General features: G+C 39.8%; 2 protein-coding genes across 2 annotated transcripts; both read left to right on the forward strand.

The window, feature by feature from the left end:
• The first annotated feature begins 3,278 nt into the window (after nt 1–3,278).
• Nucleotides 3,279–9,309, forward strand: LOC101470279 (MICOS complex subunit Mic10). Its single transcript, XM_004544778.3, has 4 exons — nt 3,279–3,418; nt 8,792–8,839; nt 8,925–9,034; nt 9,126–9,309. Exons 1-4 carry the CDS (start codon nt 3,304–3,306, stop codon nt 9,132–9,134), a joined length of 282 nt encoding a protein of 93 aa, XP_004544835.2. The 5' UTR covers nt 3,279–3,303; the 3' UTR covers nt 9,135–9,309.
• Nucleotides 9,310–12,904: 3,595 nt separating this feature from the next.
• nbl1 (NBL1, DAN family BMP antagonist) lies at nt 12,905–18,774 on the forward strand. Its single transcript, XM_004544776.6, has 4 exons — nt 12,905–13,347; nt 14,432–14,612; nt 16,946–17,057; nt 18,138–18,774. The coding sequence occupies exons 2-4, from the start codon at nt 14,440–14,442 to the stop codon at nt 18,414–18,416; spliced, it is 564 nt and encodes a 187-aa protein (XP_004544833.1). The 5' UTR covers nt 12,905–13,347; nt 14,432–14,439; the 3' UTR covers nt 18,417–18,774.
• The last annotated feature ends 515 nt before the right edge of the window (nt 18,775–19,289 follow it).

Here is a 19,289-nt window from a genome sequence, read left to right on the forward strand (position 1 = left end):
ATATCTTTAAATATTTAATAGTAGTTATTATAAAATAAAATCACTCATAACTTGTTTTTGTTTTCATGTCATTTGTCTTATTTTATTGCCCTTTGTTCAGTTTAATATAATCTGAATGTTTCTTCAAGTGCATGATAGTGATGGAAGTTAATATATATCTATATGTATGGTAATCGGTTAGTTATTAATGCTAAGGGCACTGCTGTAAAGGCAAGCTGATCACCTTTGATAATTATTACTTGTAATACTGAGAGTTACCGTACTATGCAGAAGTCTCGAGCCACCCATAATTTCTCTATATTTTGCTGGGAAAATTAAAAATATATGCAGCTATTCATTGAAACTGAGTTTCAGCTTATATACTGATACAGTATATAAGGCAAAAACTGAGTTTGTGCTCTTCTGACGAGCTTGAAAGTCAATATTTGGTATGACCAACTTTATATTTCAGCACAGTCTGAACTCTCTTAGGCAAGCTTTCTTGTTATTTCTTTAAGCAGTCTTCAGGGATAGTTCTCGGGCTTCTTGAAGGACATTCAACTCAGTGTGTTTGGAGTAATTGTCATACAGAAAAGTATATACTGTATATACTCACAACAGCCTGAACCCAAAATTTCAAATTTGGATTTATCACCCCTTCAGACCTACTGCCACTGATTTTCAGTCCAGTTCTTGTATAATTAGTCACACTGCAACCCTTTGTCCCTGTTTCCCTTCCTTAAGACTGACTTCTTGATAGCCACGCTTCCACTAAGACCATTTCTGATGAGGCTTCAGTGAACAGTAGATGGATCCAGTGAAGGGCCAGACGCATCGCTCTTATTTCTTTTTTGTTTTTGTTTCTTTATGTGTGACAAGCTGCTAGCAACAAAGTGCCTAAAGATGTAATTTAAAATCAGTACTTTGCTAAGTTGTCTGTTGTCTGTAGACACAATACTGGTTCGTCCCAGTGTTGTGTCTTCGGAATCATTCAAGCATAAGAGTCCTTCCCTTATGCTTGACTGATTCATAGGTCAGTGATAAGTGGCTTAACAAAGAAAATAAACATCACCCTGAAAAAACTAGACTGAAAATGAGCGAAAAAGCAGCCAGTGTCCAAAGAAAAACTTTGAAAGACCTTCAGAAAGCCTGGAGAGCTATTGGTCAAGAACACTTTAAAAAATGTATAAGAAAGTCTGTGTCTCCAAGGAAACAAAATATAAAGAAACCGGGGGCGGGTCAAGACTTTTGCGTATAATGACATTATGCCAACTAGGTTCTCCCCCTAGAAAGAAGCTGCGTACATCCTATTTTGTTTGCAAATTAGAAACCTGCCTGCAAACTTCACTAACATCTGTATATTACTGAGTGTTTGGAACAGCTCCACTTCCAGCATAAACAATCAGTGTTACACACAGGGTGTTTCTGAGAAAATAAAATAAGAAAAAAGGCTAAATTCTTACTTAACACATAGCATATTTAATCACACGGGCAACCAATTTCAGTGGCAACTTTGTTTATTTCTTTTAATTGTGGTTGCATTAAACTGAAAACCCTGGCCTGCACACATCTGATGTGCAACACTTTGTGAATGCATGCAGAATTTCCTGCACACATATGCGTTTGGGCGAGATGACTAATCAACTAATCAAAGTGGAAGTTTTAAGGTAAGGTCAAATATAACCCAGAAAAAATGTCTTCATCATTTACAGATGTCTCAGTGATTACTCAGAGGTTAATAATTTGGACTGTTTACATCATAGCAAATATGCTGCAACATGAAGCCGGATACAAACTCTTAGTAACATTTTCTCAAATACAGTGTTTGTGTCTAACTGAATGATTAAGAAATCAAAAAGTCAAAGGTCAAATGTAGTTATGTAGCACTTTTGAAACAACAGAGCTGATCAAAGTGCTGCACTTTAAAAGTATATAGTATTTATATAGATAAACTACAATAATATCCATAAAATTTGAGCACAATACCCAACATTAAAAGACAATAGAATAAAAAATAATAATAAATTGCATTTGTCTAAAAGAATGTCACACTGGAGCCCAACGCCAAGGAGAACAAATGCATTTCTAATAACAACTTAAATGTGTTTACTGTCTGAGCTGTGTGGATTTTGAGAGGTATTGTATAGACCTGGTGCTGTTGCTGCAAAAGCTCGATCACCTCTCTGTTTTAAGTTTGCATAGGAGGAACTGGTTAGACGACGTCTGAGCTCTAATAATTGTGTGAATGTGAAGCAGCTCTGACAGATACAAAGATGCCAGTCCATTTAAAGCTTTAAATGTGAGTAATAAAATATAAAAATCAATTCCAATGAAGGGAGCCAATGAAGAAATGGCAGGCCCAGTGTGCTGGGTTCAAGTTTTTTAATACCAGTATAAGGTGAGCTGGTGAATTCTGGACTAACTGAAGGATATATGATTGTTGTATACCAAAATCCAGGGAATTACAGTAGTCCAGGCGGGAAGTGATTAAAAAGCACGAATAACTTTTTCCAGGTCCTTCTGTGGGAGATAAGGCTTTACCTCAGGCATGAAGCTAACTTTAGTGACAGCCCTTATTGTAGATCAATTAATAAAACAAAACAAAAACCACGCCAAGTAATTACAATTTAAAGTTGTAATTTTAATTTCATAAAAGCTAAAAAGAAGAAAACGCATGAAAAGATAAAGGAAAGTGAATGGCAAAAGCCGGTGTTGTGCCAAAAAGTGATTGTCTGCCAAAAAGTGATTTCCGGTATTTGCCAAAAAGCGATTGCTCATATTTAAAGTGCTATAAGTAACTTGTTGGGCTATAATATGTTAAACATATGTCAAATGCATCCCTTATGGATGACATAAAGTCATCTTGAGCCACAAACAACATTCGTGTAGCAAGATACAAGCCGCAATCAGTTTTTGGCAGCGACTTTTATATAACCTTTATTTATGCAGTAAAAAAAATCTCATTAACATTAAAAATGTATTTTGTAAGAGTAAGTTGCCCAACAGGACAGCAGAAATGGCAGCAAATATTACAATAGTTCTGTAAAAATATTTTAAGTGGGGATAAAGGACCGGATTGGTTATAATGTAAGTACAAGTTGTAAAGATACTTAAAAAACAGATAATTTTTTAATTCTTTATGTAACCCCTTTGTATCCCCTGTTCACCGAAGTCTATTTACGAACATACGTAAAGATATTACACATAAAAAATACACAGAAACACTGGAAATCACTTTTTGGCAGACAATCACTTTTTGGCACAACACCGGAATACTGACGTGTTATTACCGGACAACACATACACTGAAGGAGCCGTGAAGGAATGAGTCATGTGACTTCATGCTTTTCTCGCGAGATCTTCCTGACTGCAGAAAACATGGCAGACGAACACGCGCGGAAGTGGGACCGCTGCCTTGCTGACACAGCGGTGAAAACAGGTTAATTTCTTTTTATACACGCAGTGTAATTGTTTGCTGCTCTTATTAAACACTTGGCTGTGTGTGAAACCTGGAGAATAAGGCGCACTACAGGTCAGAGCCGAGCGAGAAGTCATTTTAGCTGGACCTTAGTGTGACACTAAGGTCAAAGTTGTCTGCTGTACAGATGAAACTTAATATTTGTTAACTCTGTAGTATTATATCATAAAAAAGCAGACATAGCCACGAGGTGGAAGTTATTACCTGTGTTTGAGTGGGAAAGTGTGCGAAGTCACGCCCTAAAGCAGATTAATTTATCTGTTTTTGGACTCTCTTGATCTACCTGCCCTTTCTCCACTACTTGCAGCCTTAATCAGTATCTTACAGCGATTATAAGGACCGAATAATTTATTTTAGTTATAAAACCAAGCAATGTCTGCAGTTGCAGAAGGGATATACAAACTAATAAAAACTAATAAAAATGTTTTAAATGAAATGAAATGAAAACAACCTAAAACAATTCTGCGAACCTGGGAAATAACTAACTAAAAGAAAACAAAACAAAAACGAAGCGGCAATATCCTTATTTATATTACTTGTTAGTTTACTTAAAACTTCTCACAGCTTTCCTGACGAGGCTTTGATGGATCAGTTTATTGAGACTCTGGGTGTCTACAACACTGTCAGTCAACAACTTACAGAAAGTGTATTTTTTTTTTATGTAATTCCTGCACTGATTTTCTGCTATACACTAATAATAAATTTTTTAATTCAATTAAAAAAAATAACAGGAAAAATAATAAAAACAAAACTGACACAAGAAAGCCTGCTCTGGAAACTGAGAGTAAACTTAAAGAAAAAACAAAAGGACATTTTTAAAAAGAACCTGTTAAAATACCAAGTTTTTTTTATGGTCATTCTGTCAGATAACAACCAAATAACAATTTTGTTTGGTTTATTTGGTTTTGTAAATGCTAGTTAACAATCTATCAGTGTCTTTTTTTTCACACCTTAAATATCTATTTATATGACAATAACATAGTTGTTTATCACAGTTAATCTAAGTACAGGTTTGTGACATCAGTGTCTGTATACAAACATTTAAAGTTGTAATCTGTAGGGAGCAGATAACATTTATTTTTTGTATATACGTTTGATATAAATCTTAATATGAACACCTCATTTCTTTGCCTCTGTGTTTTTTGCATGTACACCTGGTTTATTGCACTGCTGTTTTTTGTTGTTTTTTATTTTTCCGTTGTGGAGGTCAGGCTATATGGGCTCTGTTCTATTTATTTATTTTTTAATTTATTTTCTCCGCTGCTTTGCTAAGACTACTGTAATCTGCGCTTTACGTCAGGCTCGCTGAAAAGAAGAGGTGTAGTCAGGTGACCTTTGAACTAGTTTTACTGGTTTTTATTCATTTTTTGAACTTGAATCTTTATTCACACCAGGCATTCATTTGGCAGTTAAAGTTTACGCAAAAATCAAAAACAGATGTTTTAAGAATTTCATATTTGTAGTGTAAAGATGTTTGTAAAGATTTTTTTTTTCTTTTTTTGAACGAAGAAAAATGTTGGCATGCAGTTCAGAGTAAAAAGGGGGAAAAGTCTCATTTTTAGTTCACTGTTTTGCGAGCTAATTGTTAAAACAATTTTATGTAATTTTGTTTAATATTATTTATTTTAATTAGATAAATTTAGCCCATTATTAGCAGGAAGTGAAGCACTGAGAGAAGAGCGTGAATGAGCAAGTCTTTCTTCTACTTGTTGACTTAACAAAAGCTTCATTTTTCACCATTATCTCTTTGATATTTAATATCCATAAATGTCATGGCAAAATAACAATACACAGTATTGAACAGTTTGCAGCAGACAGGCTTAAATTGCCAGAACCATCAGTTATGCAACAACACAAGCAGGGATTTCTTTCACAGTGAGAGCATTATTGAAATTTATAGATGTTTTACTTTCTTCGCTGGGCTCTGGCCCTCAGTGAAAGTCACTGCTGGTGAACCACCAGTGAGTTACAGTGAGCACACCGCCATGGGGTCTTCTGTGGTATCCTGTTCAGTGTTGGTCCAGCACTAAAACACTTAGACTGGCAAAACATCTGTTCAAAGATACACCTAATGACGTCAGTCTTAGCACAATAAAATGTGTAATCTTGCTGGGAGGAAAACATCTGCATCGTGGCACTGCTTCGTGCTCAGTGGAGCAAATTGCCAGCTGTGCCAAGGTGTGTCTGGTAGCCAGAGAAACACTGCAGTACATGCTCTGCTCAGGGGGTTGTTAAAAAAATAGCTTAGCTGATCCTACATTTATATTCATTCAAGCTTATGTGTTTATCCTATCCTTGATGTGTTAAGAACTCCCAGGATTTTAATAAAGCGAGACATAATGCTATTTTTTTTCTCACAGCTTCAGAATATTTAGATAATCTGTTGCATGATTTAAAATAATGTTTGCTTCAAAATAAAAGTAGAGAGTGGGAACTGTGACTCAAAATGTAGCTAAAGATCACATTTTTCTTACAGCTGTGATGAAAACAAGTTGAATAAATCAAGCTCTTTTTATAAAGGGACTGAGTTTCATGTAGAGTGGTGTTAAGAAAAGAGCCGTCATCCTCTTCATAGTCAGGAAAAACGGTGTTTACCGGACATGAAGTATTTAATTTGAGGAACTTGTAAACAATGCTAATGAGAACAGCCATTAATAGTGAATATTCATGTCATTTCTAGAAACACTATCACATTGTTGGAACAAGAAGACTTATGTGTGCATGCAGCTATTTAAAAGTGATTCAGCATAAATACATTTTATAAATGCTTCATTTCAAACTAAACCCCTAAATATCCAACCGATGCTTATTTTGCCAGGGGTGCTTTTGTGTTCCCTACCACTACATTTTGCATACTTTAAAAAAAAAAATGTTTGTCTGTCTTCTGATCCATAAAGGTTGGTTAAAACTTTATATAATAGACTGCTCATGGTTGGTGCCTCAACACATGTCCGTGCACCCTCAGCTTTAGCTGTTAAAGACGCGAGTCCGCACCGTTGCAGTTTAAGAGGCGCTACTTTAGCCCCGTTCTCACTGATTGAGACGGGCTGTAACTGTGGTTGTTAAGATTTCAACTGTGCATTTCCAAGCTGCTGTTTTTCTGAACTCGTCTCCCAAAGAAGGTTTTATGTAATTATGGTACATCTAGATATGGCCACAATGACACAGATTCAACCATAAATGAGCCACAGCTTCACCTTTTTTAACCAGAAAGAGCAGATACAGCTGTGCTGACAACCAGCAGCTGTGCACTCTCCAAGATTGGTCTTTTTAGAAAGAGTGTTGAGTAAGAAAAGCGTCAAACTGTTCCTGCTTTCTGTTGTATTTACAGAGCACTTTACTATTATAACCGGACTGCTTGGGTCAGCGGGAATGCAAAAACTATTATATGCGTATAAAGTATTGTGCAGGACGGCAAAACTATTACAGAAAAAAATTCACTCAGCAATCCTTCAGGAGCTCTTGGGTATTTTTTCCCTCTAGGTGTCGACTTGTTTGTAGAGCCTTATTTTCATTGTTGCATCATCTGTAGTTTAAGGTCTTCGGTCGTCTGTCACACACTTCTAAGATTATTTGCATTTTTTCCATGAATCCATGAATCTGAATATGAACAAGACTTGCGAGTCCACAGTCTTGCTTGCTAACGCTGAGACAGTCTTTTGTCTGTCCTGGCTGTCTATCCAATAGTTGTTTTAAATATTCCAGTTGTAATCCGAGTGGTAGACTTTGCTAACACTGTCATGTGAACCAGATGAATGTGGGAATCTGTGTCTCACTTCTTGCTGCAGAATGCATCTCCTGTGCAAACAGATTTCCTCCCGACTTTGTTTACGCCGGGCTATTTGGAACTGCGCGTCTCATTTTGGGCGAGTTTGATTCAAAGACGTCTGCTTTCTGCGTTATGTTTAAATCGACTAATTCATGTTTGCACGTTTGTCTAGTGATGCCAGGCTGTGCTATCCCTAAACGCACCCCACCAGCCAGGCTGAAAGCTGGAAACACAAGTGGTCTGTCCAGAGTAGAGCTGCAGAATAAAAAGAAAATATTGTTACAATTTCACATTGTTATGACCTTGTCATGTTTGGCAGAGTAATTTCTTTAGTTAAAGCAGAGCAGATCCTCAACAGTGGCCTCTGTCCAAACACACTGAATCATCATTAGTTCTAAAAGGAAACTATGCACTCAAAATCATCTTAAAATTGCAGTGTTGCAATGCAACAATATTTGCCAGGGGTATACGACTCGAGTTGTAATTGAACTAAATTCAGTAAATCGGGGTAATTAAAAGTGACTTATTGATACCATTTGCAGAAAATACTTCAGCTAATGATTAAATGAATAGCAACCCAATTAACAGGCTCTGGACTTGATTTGCTGGCAAAGCACGTGGAGTATTTTCAGCCCTGTGGGTTGTGTATTTCATTCTTCTCCAGCACAAATGTTTTTGTTATAATCCACCCCTCCTTTGGAGATGTCAAGACAAAAGGAAAGATGCCAAAATGAGATGTTGATCTGCCCTCAGTTTCTGCCAGTGCTTTTACTGTATTACAGTCAGTGGAAAATCAAGAGGCTTCAAAATATGCTCTGGCTGGAGAGCAAAGGAAGACTGTGGCTGTAATAGACGGCAAATCTTAACTTCATCTAAATCTTTGCTTGAAATGGAAGCAGAAGGAATGATTTATTGTTGATGTGTGCTGATAAAGAGGATGAGCAAAGTCTTTTGTGGTCTTGTTTGACATTTGTAAGCTGTGTAATGGGGAACAGTCTTAGGGTTCTGGTTCAGCCGCACTGGTCATGCTGCATAGCTCTCTGAATCCAATTAGGAGTCGGAGGGGCCCAAATGGCTGTTTTTATGTGCTTTCTGTGCTGGCTGGCCTGCTGTTGGGTGTGGTGTGGCCTGCAGCGAGGTGAAGTTAAACGCACAAACACATTCCTCCTCAAGATCCCACTCTGGACTCAGGAGTTCGAGCAACTTTTGGCAATCTCTCTGCGCACCCACTGACCTCTCACCTCTCCTGCTCTCTGCGTTTCTCCTCTTTGGATTGGTTCCCCCTCTCCTAAACCCCTTTTACGCTTTGCTTTCTTTCTAAGTTGTTTTCTGTGTTTTCTTTTTTCTTTCCTCCCCTTTATTCCTGTCTTTTGCTCATTAGTTTAGTCTTGCTAAGTGGCGCTACCTTCCAACTTCTGCACCAAATATTCGCTCATTACAGCCGACCAGATTTTTAGCTGGCCAGTTTTCACGCTGGATGGGAGATGATCACATTACCTCAGTAATAAAGTCAAATCAATAGGAGGTAGTTTAATAAAACCACTAATAATTCTCTCTCTTTGCAGTAACGGGCCTCGGTGTTGGCATTGTGTTCTCGCTCATTGTCTTTAAACGTAAGTATTATTTCAGAAAACCCTCCTTTTCCTTTCTTTTCTTTTCTTAGTAAGCCATCCAACAGGGATTATTTTTCTCCGCTAGGTCGCGCGTGGCCTTTGTCATTTGGTTCAGGCTTGGGACTGGGCATGGGCTACAGCAACTGCCAGCATGACTTTAGGTCACCATATCTGATTCATGGTCGCATGGTTAAGGTAAGCGCACAGTGTAATTTTCATTGTTTATCAGAGGTCTGTGACACACGATCACATCATGCTGCATGACTCCTCTGTGTTCATTTTTCAGGACCAGTAATGAAGGACTGAAGATGACGAGGGCTTTCTCATCTGTTTATTGTAATGCTTGTTTTTGGGGGGGGATTGAGTTTTTTGGGGTTTTTTTTGCTGCACTGGTATTAATCTGCAATGATGCCCACACTGTGTTTATAAAACATTAAATATATATTTAATAAAGTCATTGTGGGAAAAAGCTTTGTCTCCTCGGTTTTTCTGTGCGAATGTTCGAGAAGAATGAAGTGTGGTTTGGGGGTGGGAGGTAATTTTGTGTGTTAATGAGCTGGGAGACTCGAGCTCCTGCTGTTTTGGAATGAGGGCCAGGTTCAGCATCTGCAGCCCTCTCGGAGAGTGGGAGGATGAAAAGTTGTGCAGAATGGTGAAATAAAGGGGATCAACTGTTAGATGAACAAACCCGAGCACTGACAGGAGAAAAATCGGAAAGAAGCTATGTTTGCATTCACATATCAGCCGCTAGTTTATGTCATGGATGCCTATATCTCTTTCTGATATCGAGAAGAAAGAAACCCAGTCTGGTTTTTATTCATAGTAGACCAAACAGGCTGCGGCCTGCTGTGGAGCCCTGTTTTGGGTTGCTTGCTATGACTGTGACAGTTTTCATCAGAGATTAGGAGAAAACATACTGGGAGGAATCTCTTCTATCCTGTGTATTCATTGGCTGCATGTCTGCTTGGCGAGATTGTTGTGAGTGTGATTGATCACTAATGTGTGGTTTTGCGGGCTGCTGGGAGAGAAGAGAAATTGTTTGTGTGAGCGTGTGCACATGCACACGTTTATCCAGCCCCCTGGTGAAGCAGAATCTGAGGAATGCAGAGAAATGCCATTTCTAGACTGGAGCTTATTACTAACAGGTGAGTTCTGCACTTTGCACGTCTGAACACAACACATGCCGTACACTTTCACATCAAAGAAAATACTGCTGCATGCACTCTCTATTACACACGCTCATATTTTCCCTCTTCATCACAGTAACGGTTTTCCCGGCACATACATTCCTGCACACAATGGAATCATATTCATTCCCCAAGCGTTCAAAGGCCTGTTTCTTCAGAGCTGGTGTGCTGCAATGCATCAGGCACAGAGTAAGCCTGTCAGAAATTAAGCCGTGTCACTCATCCCCTGTCCATTAAAATATTTGTTTGTAAGTGAAGCATGAAACCGATAGGGGGGCTGATGAACGCATGCCAAGCTGAACACCTGTGAGCAAAGGTGCAGTGGTCGGTAGAAGTGCAGGAACAGGATGCCAGTGCGTGTGTGGGAACTGGAGGGGGAGGTGTGTGGTGACCCAGCTGAGGTGTAATAAAGCAGCCAAAACCCAAAGGCTATACGTGTCTCAACGTTCTCCATGATGAACCATAATTACAAGACCAGTAACACTACCTAATACCAACTACTCATCTAATGGCTAAAATTGTCAATGCTTGCAAATTTCTGCCACAAAGTACAAGACCAGATCCAGATGTGCCATGCATGTGCTCGGGCAAGACTCCAGCTTGGAGTTGCCGTGGAAAATGTTAGCATGATGTTACCAGAGGTGATAAGGTAAAGAGGAGTGAAGTACACATTTATTTCCATGTAGTTACCACAGCTTGGCTCAGTTACTTAAGTAAAAGTAGTAACACTAAACCCCAGGACACTCTATTATTAGTAAATTAGAGAGGAAAAAGATCGTCCCATAAGTGCTATGCTGTGTTAATTTATTCATTTCACTAAAACATTTGTACATTAATTTATGTCTTGTTATGACAGATTGTAAATTGAATTTAATTGAAGTATGCGTTCAAAATATTACTTTTAAAGGTATAACTCATAAATTTTTAACCTTATAATGTTATGACGGCAGCAATCAATAATAAAGTAAAAGCGTACACGCATCTTAAATTACACTTCTTACTCATTAGTTAAACCTGTATAATTCTTAATAACGATCATCTGGCACAGTTTTATTCACATGCATGGCTGCTTAATTAGTTACACGTGTTAAACTGCCTATTAACCCAAATATTAAGTTCAGTTTTATTCACAAAGTGCCAAATCACAACAGCAGTTACCTCAAAGCATTTATATTGTAAGGTGAGAAACCCCCCAAAATCGAGGGCAAGCACCTGGGGACTTTAAAATAGAAACCTCTGGCAGAACCAGGCTCAGGGAGGGGCAGTCATCTGCTGCAGCTGGTTAGGGGTCTAATCAGCCAATCACATGGCAGTAAAGCTAACACATTTAGGCACATAGACATGGTCAAAAATAGCGTGAAGTTCAAACATCGTCGAGCATCAGAACAGAGAAGAAGGATGGAATTGTTGCCAGACATTCTGGTCTGAATATTTCAGAAACTGCTGATCTGCTGGGATTTTCTCACACAGCCATCTGATGATGGTTTGAACAGAGGAAATATCCGTTCAGCATCAGCTGTCTGAGTAAAAATGCCTCGATTATATCAAAGGAGAATGACCAGACTGCTTCAAACTGATATGAAAGCATACTGTTGCTTACTCAAACAATCAACTCAGCTAAGGTATACAGAAGAGCTGCTACAGCAGCAGAAGACCACACCAGAGGACACATCTGTTAGCTAAGAACAGAAAATTTAGGCTACAGTTCTCACAGGTGTCACCACAACTGGGAAACAGAAAATTTGCAGATCAACATCTCTGGATTTCTCCTGCGACAACCAGATGGTAGGATCAGATGTGGTAATAATAAACAACATGAATGCATGGATTCAAACGTGCTTGTATCAGTGGTTCGGGTTGGTGGTATAGTGGTGTAAGCATGTGGAGGAGATTTTCCCGGCACACTTTGGGCTGCCTCAGCACCAAACTGAACATCCTTTAAACACCACAGCCTACCTGAGTATAGTTTCTGACCACATCCAACCCTTTATGACCACAAAGTATCCATCTTCTAGTGGCTGCTTAATTTCAGCAGGATAACATACTGTCACCATCACACCTCAAACACCTTGCACCTTTGGGAGTGTTTGTATTGAGAGATTCATATGATGGATGTGCAGCAACTGTGTGATGCTGTTAATATGGACCAAAATCTCTGAGGATTTTTTCTGGCACTTTGTTCCGTTTATGCCAGAAAGAATTAAGGCATTTCTGTGGCAAAAGGGTAAATTTAATAAAGTGTCCAGTGATTGTATTTCAACACTGTGTGTGTGCATGTTGTATATTTTCACAACGGATTCCCCACTGAATGTATATATTTTGGTTCCTGTCAGTGGTTTAGACCAAGAGAAGACACTGACATCTATCAGTATCTCACTTTGGGTATGGACTACACCAAAGGCCGAACTCCAAGCTTGTCCCCTTATGTTTCCGTTTTAAATTAGTTTTGAACGGAGTCCAATCACAAGTCAGGAGAACCGGAGAGCATAATGCATTTCAGCAACTGCTCATGAGTCTGTCAGTGGTTTCACTCCAAAGTGGAGCCTGAAATAAATCAAACCCTCTGAGCTTCTGGTTAGTAACCAGCTATTGTCATTTCATCATCCCGAAGTTTTTTTTTAGTGGTTTAGGGGGAATAAAGGCGAACACAGCAGGGGCTTCACATCTGTTTACCAGTTATATTTCATCAGACATTGTGTTGTTAATGTTTCAATTTTCCAAACATATGTTATCAAAGCAATGCCAGATGTGTGTGCGTGACTTGAAATATGCCCTGTATGTGTAATATTCACATAATTGCATGTGTGTCTAGTTAACACGATCACTCCTGCTTAGGGAAACATTTGAAAGCGTTCCAGCACTTCCCCTCCCTCCCTGCTTTCTCTCGTCCAGAAACGGCACAGCAGGACCCCTGTCTGAGGGCTCAGCCGCGCCTAAACCCAGCCTGAGAGTTTTACAACAAAAGACAACAAGTTGGAGAGTGTTTTTCGGCGCAGTTACACGGGAATTCAACCCGGGACGGGAGGAGAACAAAGGGGAGGGACGGTCTGAGCTGATGGACTCGGAGATGAGATAGCGCTCATACCCTGCCCCAGCTCCCCATCCATCTTCTTCTTCTTCCTCTCGGTTGATCGGACGGTTGCTTGTCTTACCGGATGATGTGACAGTTTTATGACAATCTGTGCAGGGATTTTCACCACGTGATCATACTGTTTAGTTACCAGCCCACGGTGATATCCGACAACCCGGGTTTAGGTGAGGGGGGCTCGGCTCAGCGGGACCGTGGCGAAGCGCTCAATTCCCCGGCTTTCGTGAGCAGTGGTAAGTGCCTCAACTGACCTCCCGGCGCTGTTGAAGAGAAGGTACTTGATTACTTTAGAAAGTAACCCCATGATATAACCGCTATACATCCAAGTGACGCTTTGAGGTCGTCTCACCTTCTTAAATGAGCTGAATTAACTCTGTGAGTAAAAAATAACCACGAAAAAACCCATTTACATAACTGTACAGATACAGAGGCTGATGTGTGATCATTTTGTATGTTTTGGTTTATTTTAAAGGATGTTTAAAATTTTGGGAGGCTAAATGTAAATGTAACGCATGAATGCTAAGTTAATTCAAATTCAGATTTAATGGTCTCAACTATTTGGGAAAACAGATTTTAGCTGTATCACATGTCTTCCCTTATAATTGTATATGAAACACTGATATATTATTGTAACGCTTTCCAGACTTTCGGCTGAAACCTCGCTCTCTTCTTTTTTAAGCTAAAACCCAGAGTCTGGAGTCCGTCAAAGCAGGACATTATAAACATATATATTTATTTTATTAAAAACATTTCGTCGGTCTCACAGCCCACCACAGCAGCCTCTTGTAGGCTCTCTGTCTCCAGAATTGATCCTTTAGAGTCGCAGACATATTGAAGTGCTAAAAAGCGTGTAAAACAGTGGATGTGGGTGACCACATCCAGACACTTTTAATATGCACCAGGAGAAAACGATTTTGTAGCTTGTAAATGACGTTAATGGCTGAGGCATTTTTAAAGAAGAGAGCGAAACAGAGGAGAGCTTTGCCTCCCACTCCCATTGTATCCCCTCTATTCTCTGACACTATAAACCCATTTTAACGTCCTCACTGCACACGTTCAACAAGTTTTTATCCAATCAAATGCACCAAACCCGGTAAGAAGAAGCAATCTGACTGATGCACAAGGACGTGTGGGTTGTAAGATGCTATAGGCACCAGGAAGTTGTCAATCCACATGAGCAGGGACATGCAAAGTTCAGATTTCACACCGACTGAAAACTGGCGCTATGTGACCTGCAGGCAACAGATGGCGTGACGAGACTTTGCCTTTCACAGAGTTAACAGAGCGGCGGCGTGTTGTGGTTTTCTGCTCCTTTAGGTGCAGTCATGTGGGAGAGGATTCAGATTTGCTGCGCACTGTTTGCACTGTATTCAGCGGCACCGCCTGCACACATCAACCGCCTGGCGCTGTTCCCTGACAAGAGCGCCTGGTGCGAAGCCAAGAACATCACACAGATAGTCGGGCACACGGGATGTCAGCCTCGCTCTATTCAAAACAGGTCAGGATGAAGGCCCTCTCTGTCCGATTATCTCTCAGTGCAGCTGAAAACAAATAAAGGAGAAATTCCTTGATATCATTAGGTTACGCTATCAAGAGTCATGCCTCATTCAGTTTGTAGGGCACATTATTTAATCGGCAATCACTAAATATGTCTTTGTTCTTAGCCAAAAAGTTTCTTTAAAAAGACTGTGGTGCTCAAACGAGCTCCAGCAGAGTGCGCGTCTGCTAAAAGCCAAATAAAAAGTTTGTCTCAGCCCATATTTATTAAATCTGTGTGCATGACTAGACGGCTGCATTCAGAGAGGAAGCTAATGACAAGATGTTCTTTGGAAGAGGTAGTCATGCATAAGCCTGGAGTTGTTCATATTTTTTTAACGGAACTAAAACCAAAATTATGTGTGCAAAACCTTTAGGTAATTGACTTTTTTTTAAAGCAAACTACAAAGAGCAAAACAGCTAGCGTGATAGTAGAAAACACGTTTATCTATGCAAAAGATCCCTGATCTGAGGTCGGGAGGACAGACCCAGAGTCATGGGGTTAAAAGCTTGCGCCCACATAAATGACGTCACATCTGTGTCAAATCCAGCGTGGATCAATCCGCTGCGGCGACCCCTGGGAAATAAGGGAGCAGCCAAAACATCCTCTTACTACAGTTATTTTGTGTAGTTACAAAACTAAATAAAATGGAACCAGAGATAACTCAGGACGTGTGTACACTCTGAGTCATCTTCACAAAGAGTTGTGTTTGTGTGCTGAACGTGTAAATGTTGCCCCTGACAAACAGCGTCCATAGTTTCACATTTAAAAATACGAAACCCACCTCTGAAAGTAGCTCAAGTTTAGTAAAACTAAACTAAACTAAACTAAACACACAGTCTGGAAACTAACTGAAACTAAACAAGCAAAAACTTTAAACATATAGAAATAAATAGAGCCTGACCGATACCGATATCCAGAATATCAGCCGATATTTTTCTCCTTCCAGACACACGGATATGCCTAACATTTGTCACATGTAGTTATTTGCTCTTCCCGATTCTGCTCTGATCAGCTGATTGTTGTTTGTGGCATTTCAAACACGTTGCCAACAGGGAAGTTGCAGAGTGCCCTCTGGTAGACAAGCAATGCCGACATTCTGTATTTTTATAAACGCAAATATCGATAGATGCGCAAATGGCTAATCTCAGTCTATAATGCTGTCTCATTGATAAATAGTACCAGCCCTGGAAATAAAAACTAACTAAATAAAGAAACAACAAAATTGCAATAACTGTGACGCAGGACCTTTGGTTCTTGCCTAAAACATAAATCTAACAAATGTAACTGACCACCACACAGTGTTTATGCCACAGCCCAAAATTAACAGTATTGTTAATCACTCAAAAGCGATTTTTTTTATGTTTCTGTAATGTTTATTCACCAGCATGCAGAGGCATGTTAATAAAAATGACATTTTTAATGCTGAAATATAATTATAGTTGTTATACATAAACTTTTTAAAATTAAGATTAAGATGTCAAACTACAGTTATTTACTTGTAATCTGTAAACTCTGTTGCTAACCTCGCCCTCACCCCCTGTCAGCACCGGCAGGGGTTTATATAACCATAGAGAAAACAACAGCGTGAATAATAAAACAAGCATAAAAACAACAACAACAACAAAACAGCATCCCTCGTGGCAAAGTAAATGTGTTTGGCACAACAAAGGATCCAGACCATAAATGTGTTATCTAAAACAGCTGGATAGGGCAGGTTTTAAAAAAGAAAGATGTTTTTGACAGATTTCAGGTGAAGTCATTAAATAATATTTTATATAATCCCAAAAAATCCCAAAAAATCCCAAAAGTTCCTGAAGCAATTGTCAGACAAACAGGAGTACACAGTGTTTTTATTGTGAACTATTTACTGTACTTTTCTGTACAAAAGATTTTCTGAGGCCAGGCGACAGCTAACTGTTCTCTATACCTTCAGGCTGCATGACTGAGAAAGCTGGTCAAAGATACATTGTTATTCCTATAAAGCTCTCTCAGTAAAACTTGATATGCATTCCTTCCTGTATTTGTTTGAACAGTATTGTAGAAAAACACGTTTTCCCATCACCTTTATCCTGGCTTTCACTTGAAATCACAACTTGGCTGGTAATTCCCATTTACGCATTACAGTCTCTGTGATTTGCCTCAAGGCTACCAGGCATCCTCAGACTTGGTAAATCAGTTCACATTTCAGGCTCTTTTTTTGGTGAAATTATTACTTCTTACTCTTGCTCGGCATGAACGCTGCATCTGTGTAGTTGAATGAGAAATAATAAACCCTCTCCTCTTTCTTGCAGAGCTTGTCTGGGTCAGTGTTTCAGTTACAGCGTCCCCAACACATTTCCACAGTCAACCGAGTCTCTGGTCCACTGTGACTCCTGCATGCCTGCCCAGACACAGTGGGAAGTGGTAAGAGTTATTGGACATTAGTCAGTTAGCAACCCCACACCAACAGTGAAAGCACGCTGTCCTCACCAGCAAAGCAAAAAAGCAGAAGATCTCGAAAAGGAGATCAGAATAGATCATAGTTACTTTTGTCTGACGTGAACCTTTAGCCTGTGTTTTAGATTATTTTAAGGTTCTTTGTCCCTTGTAACCAGAAGGAATCCACTCTTAGAAAAACAAAGGCTTTGTGGTGAGATGTATGTAGTTTGGAAGGCTGCCAGGTAGGCTCGGTGGATGGGACCGCAGGTGAGGTCACCTCATGTTTCAGTGGAAAGATATTGTACCTTGGAGCAGACAGTCGTTACCAGATAGTTTAATTAATTTCTGCACGTTTTTTTGTTTCACAAGACAAGACGGGGGAAAAAGTGCCTTCACGCTCACACCTTACAGTTAATTATCTGAAAATGGACGTCTGCGCCTGCGGTTGTGATTGTTGTTTCAGGACTTTAAACAGAATTCAGTTTGAGGCAAAACAAAGTCAGCTCTCATGAAAGTGGATACTGCTCCCCGCTGCTTTGGCTCTTGATAAAATTGCTGAATGATCATTTTCATTGGATAATAGAAACAGTGAGGGGGAAGTTGCGTGAGGTCTGGAGAACTGGCTGAGCTTGTGTAACTCTTGGGTTTACGGAGGGGGGTTGTGTATTTTTCTGTTTATTTGATTTTCCGGCTTTTCCCAGTATTTCTTTATTCCATCGAGTGTCATAAACTTTGTATGAAAACACAGATCCAGCAAAACAAAAACAAAACTATGAACCAAGAGTCTGGTTAGTGGGACCAAAGACACATTAACGCATTCACAGGAGTCCATCTTATAATAAGCATGTTAAATAGGAGGTGATGGAGGGAAAACTATAAGAAAATACTCTTGTTTAAACATAAAATATATTATCACACCTTGAGATTATTCAAAATAACAGCTTAACTTAAATACTATACAAATCAATGCAAGGAAACAATAAATATTTCATCTTTCTGCTGAGTTACTTTCAATTCTCAACTCACTCTTTACGCATGCATGTGTGCAACTTTGTGTTGGCACAGGTGACGCTGGATTGTCCGGGCAGCGAAGACTCTCCCCGGGTGGATAAGCTGGTGGAGAGGATCTTCCGCTGCAGCTGTCAGTCGTGCAGTAAGGAAGGTGTCCAGGAGGGGGCGGTGATGCAGCTGTATCCAGCAGACAACAGCCTGGATCCTGTCCCGTCTTTATCAGACAGCGGGGTTCAGTCTGACCCCCTGCCCCACACAGACACGCACTCCTACAAGCATGCTCAACTACACACAGACCATCACTCACTACCACACACATCAGACGGGGGGTAGGTCTGTAATCTTGTCGCTCACTCCAGGGGACTTTACCGCCCTCCCCACTCTCCCCCGACACTGCATCCTCTGTACCAAGCTGTAGTATTTTAAAGGCACTTTGAAGATATGACTTCACTTTGTGTTAAAGCGTTTCTCTAAAGGCACACACACACACACACACACACACACACACACTCACAGAGTCATGTTATCAGACGGTGTGTATGAACTCGTCCAAACACAAAAGCCTGTGCACTCTTTTGTTTGTTGATTAGCACATTCATGTGTGTGTTTGTGCATCCAAACATGACTATAGTCTGTTAATAAGCTGCAGTCTTTTAATCTGCTTCAAATGCATTAAAGTCAGTTGAGATAACTCTCTTTAGTTGTCGTGTTTGTCTGAAAGCTTTCCTGCTGCTCTGTCACTTTTGTTTTTTATTTTTTCAATGTCACAAGAAATAAAACTGAAAGCGCTTTGTTTGTGTTGGCTCAAAGACCCACTTTCAGCTTCCTGTCAGGGACTACAAAGATGAAGCTGTGACTCTATTATGTGGTTGTTGTGTGACTCTTGGCCATGGCCACATGGTCTTGTTTTATTGTGACCAACAAAAATGTAGCCATGTCAGACTTTTAATCGATGCTGGTGCCACTTACTGGAGCGAAGAAGAGCTGCAGGATGAGACCCTCCTGCTTGTTGGCCTAAATCTGATCTCAGTGCCACAGAGGAACTTTTCCCTGCACATTTACTCAATTATCTACTTTATTTATGGTGCTGCATTTAAGGGATGTGGTCATGTTTTTCCAGTCATCTTTAAAAAAAATTCTGATATGTCAGTTTTACGTTTATGGAGTTTTCATTGAAGTTATTTGGCAATGAAAGATCATTTTTTG

Source organism: Maylandia zebra, linkage group LG5, assembly GCF_041146795.1.
Source record: "Maylandia zebra isolate NMK-2024a linkage group LG5, Mzebra_GT3a, whole genome shotgun sequence".
Taxonomy (NCBI): domain Eukaryota; kingdom Metazoa; phylum Chordata; class Actinopteri; order Cichliformes; family Cichlidae; genus Maylandia; species Maylandia zebra.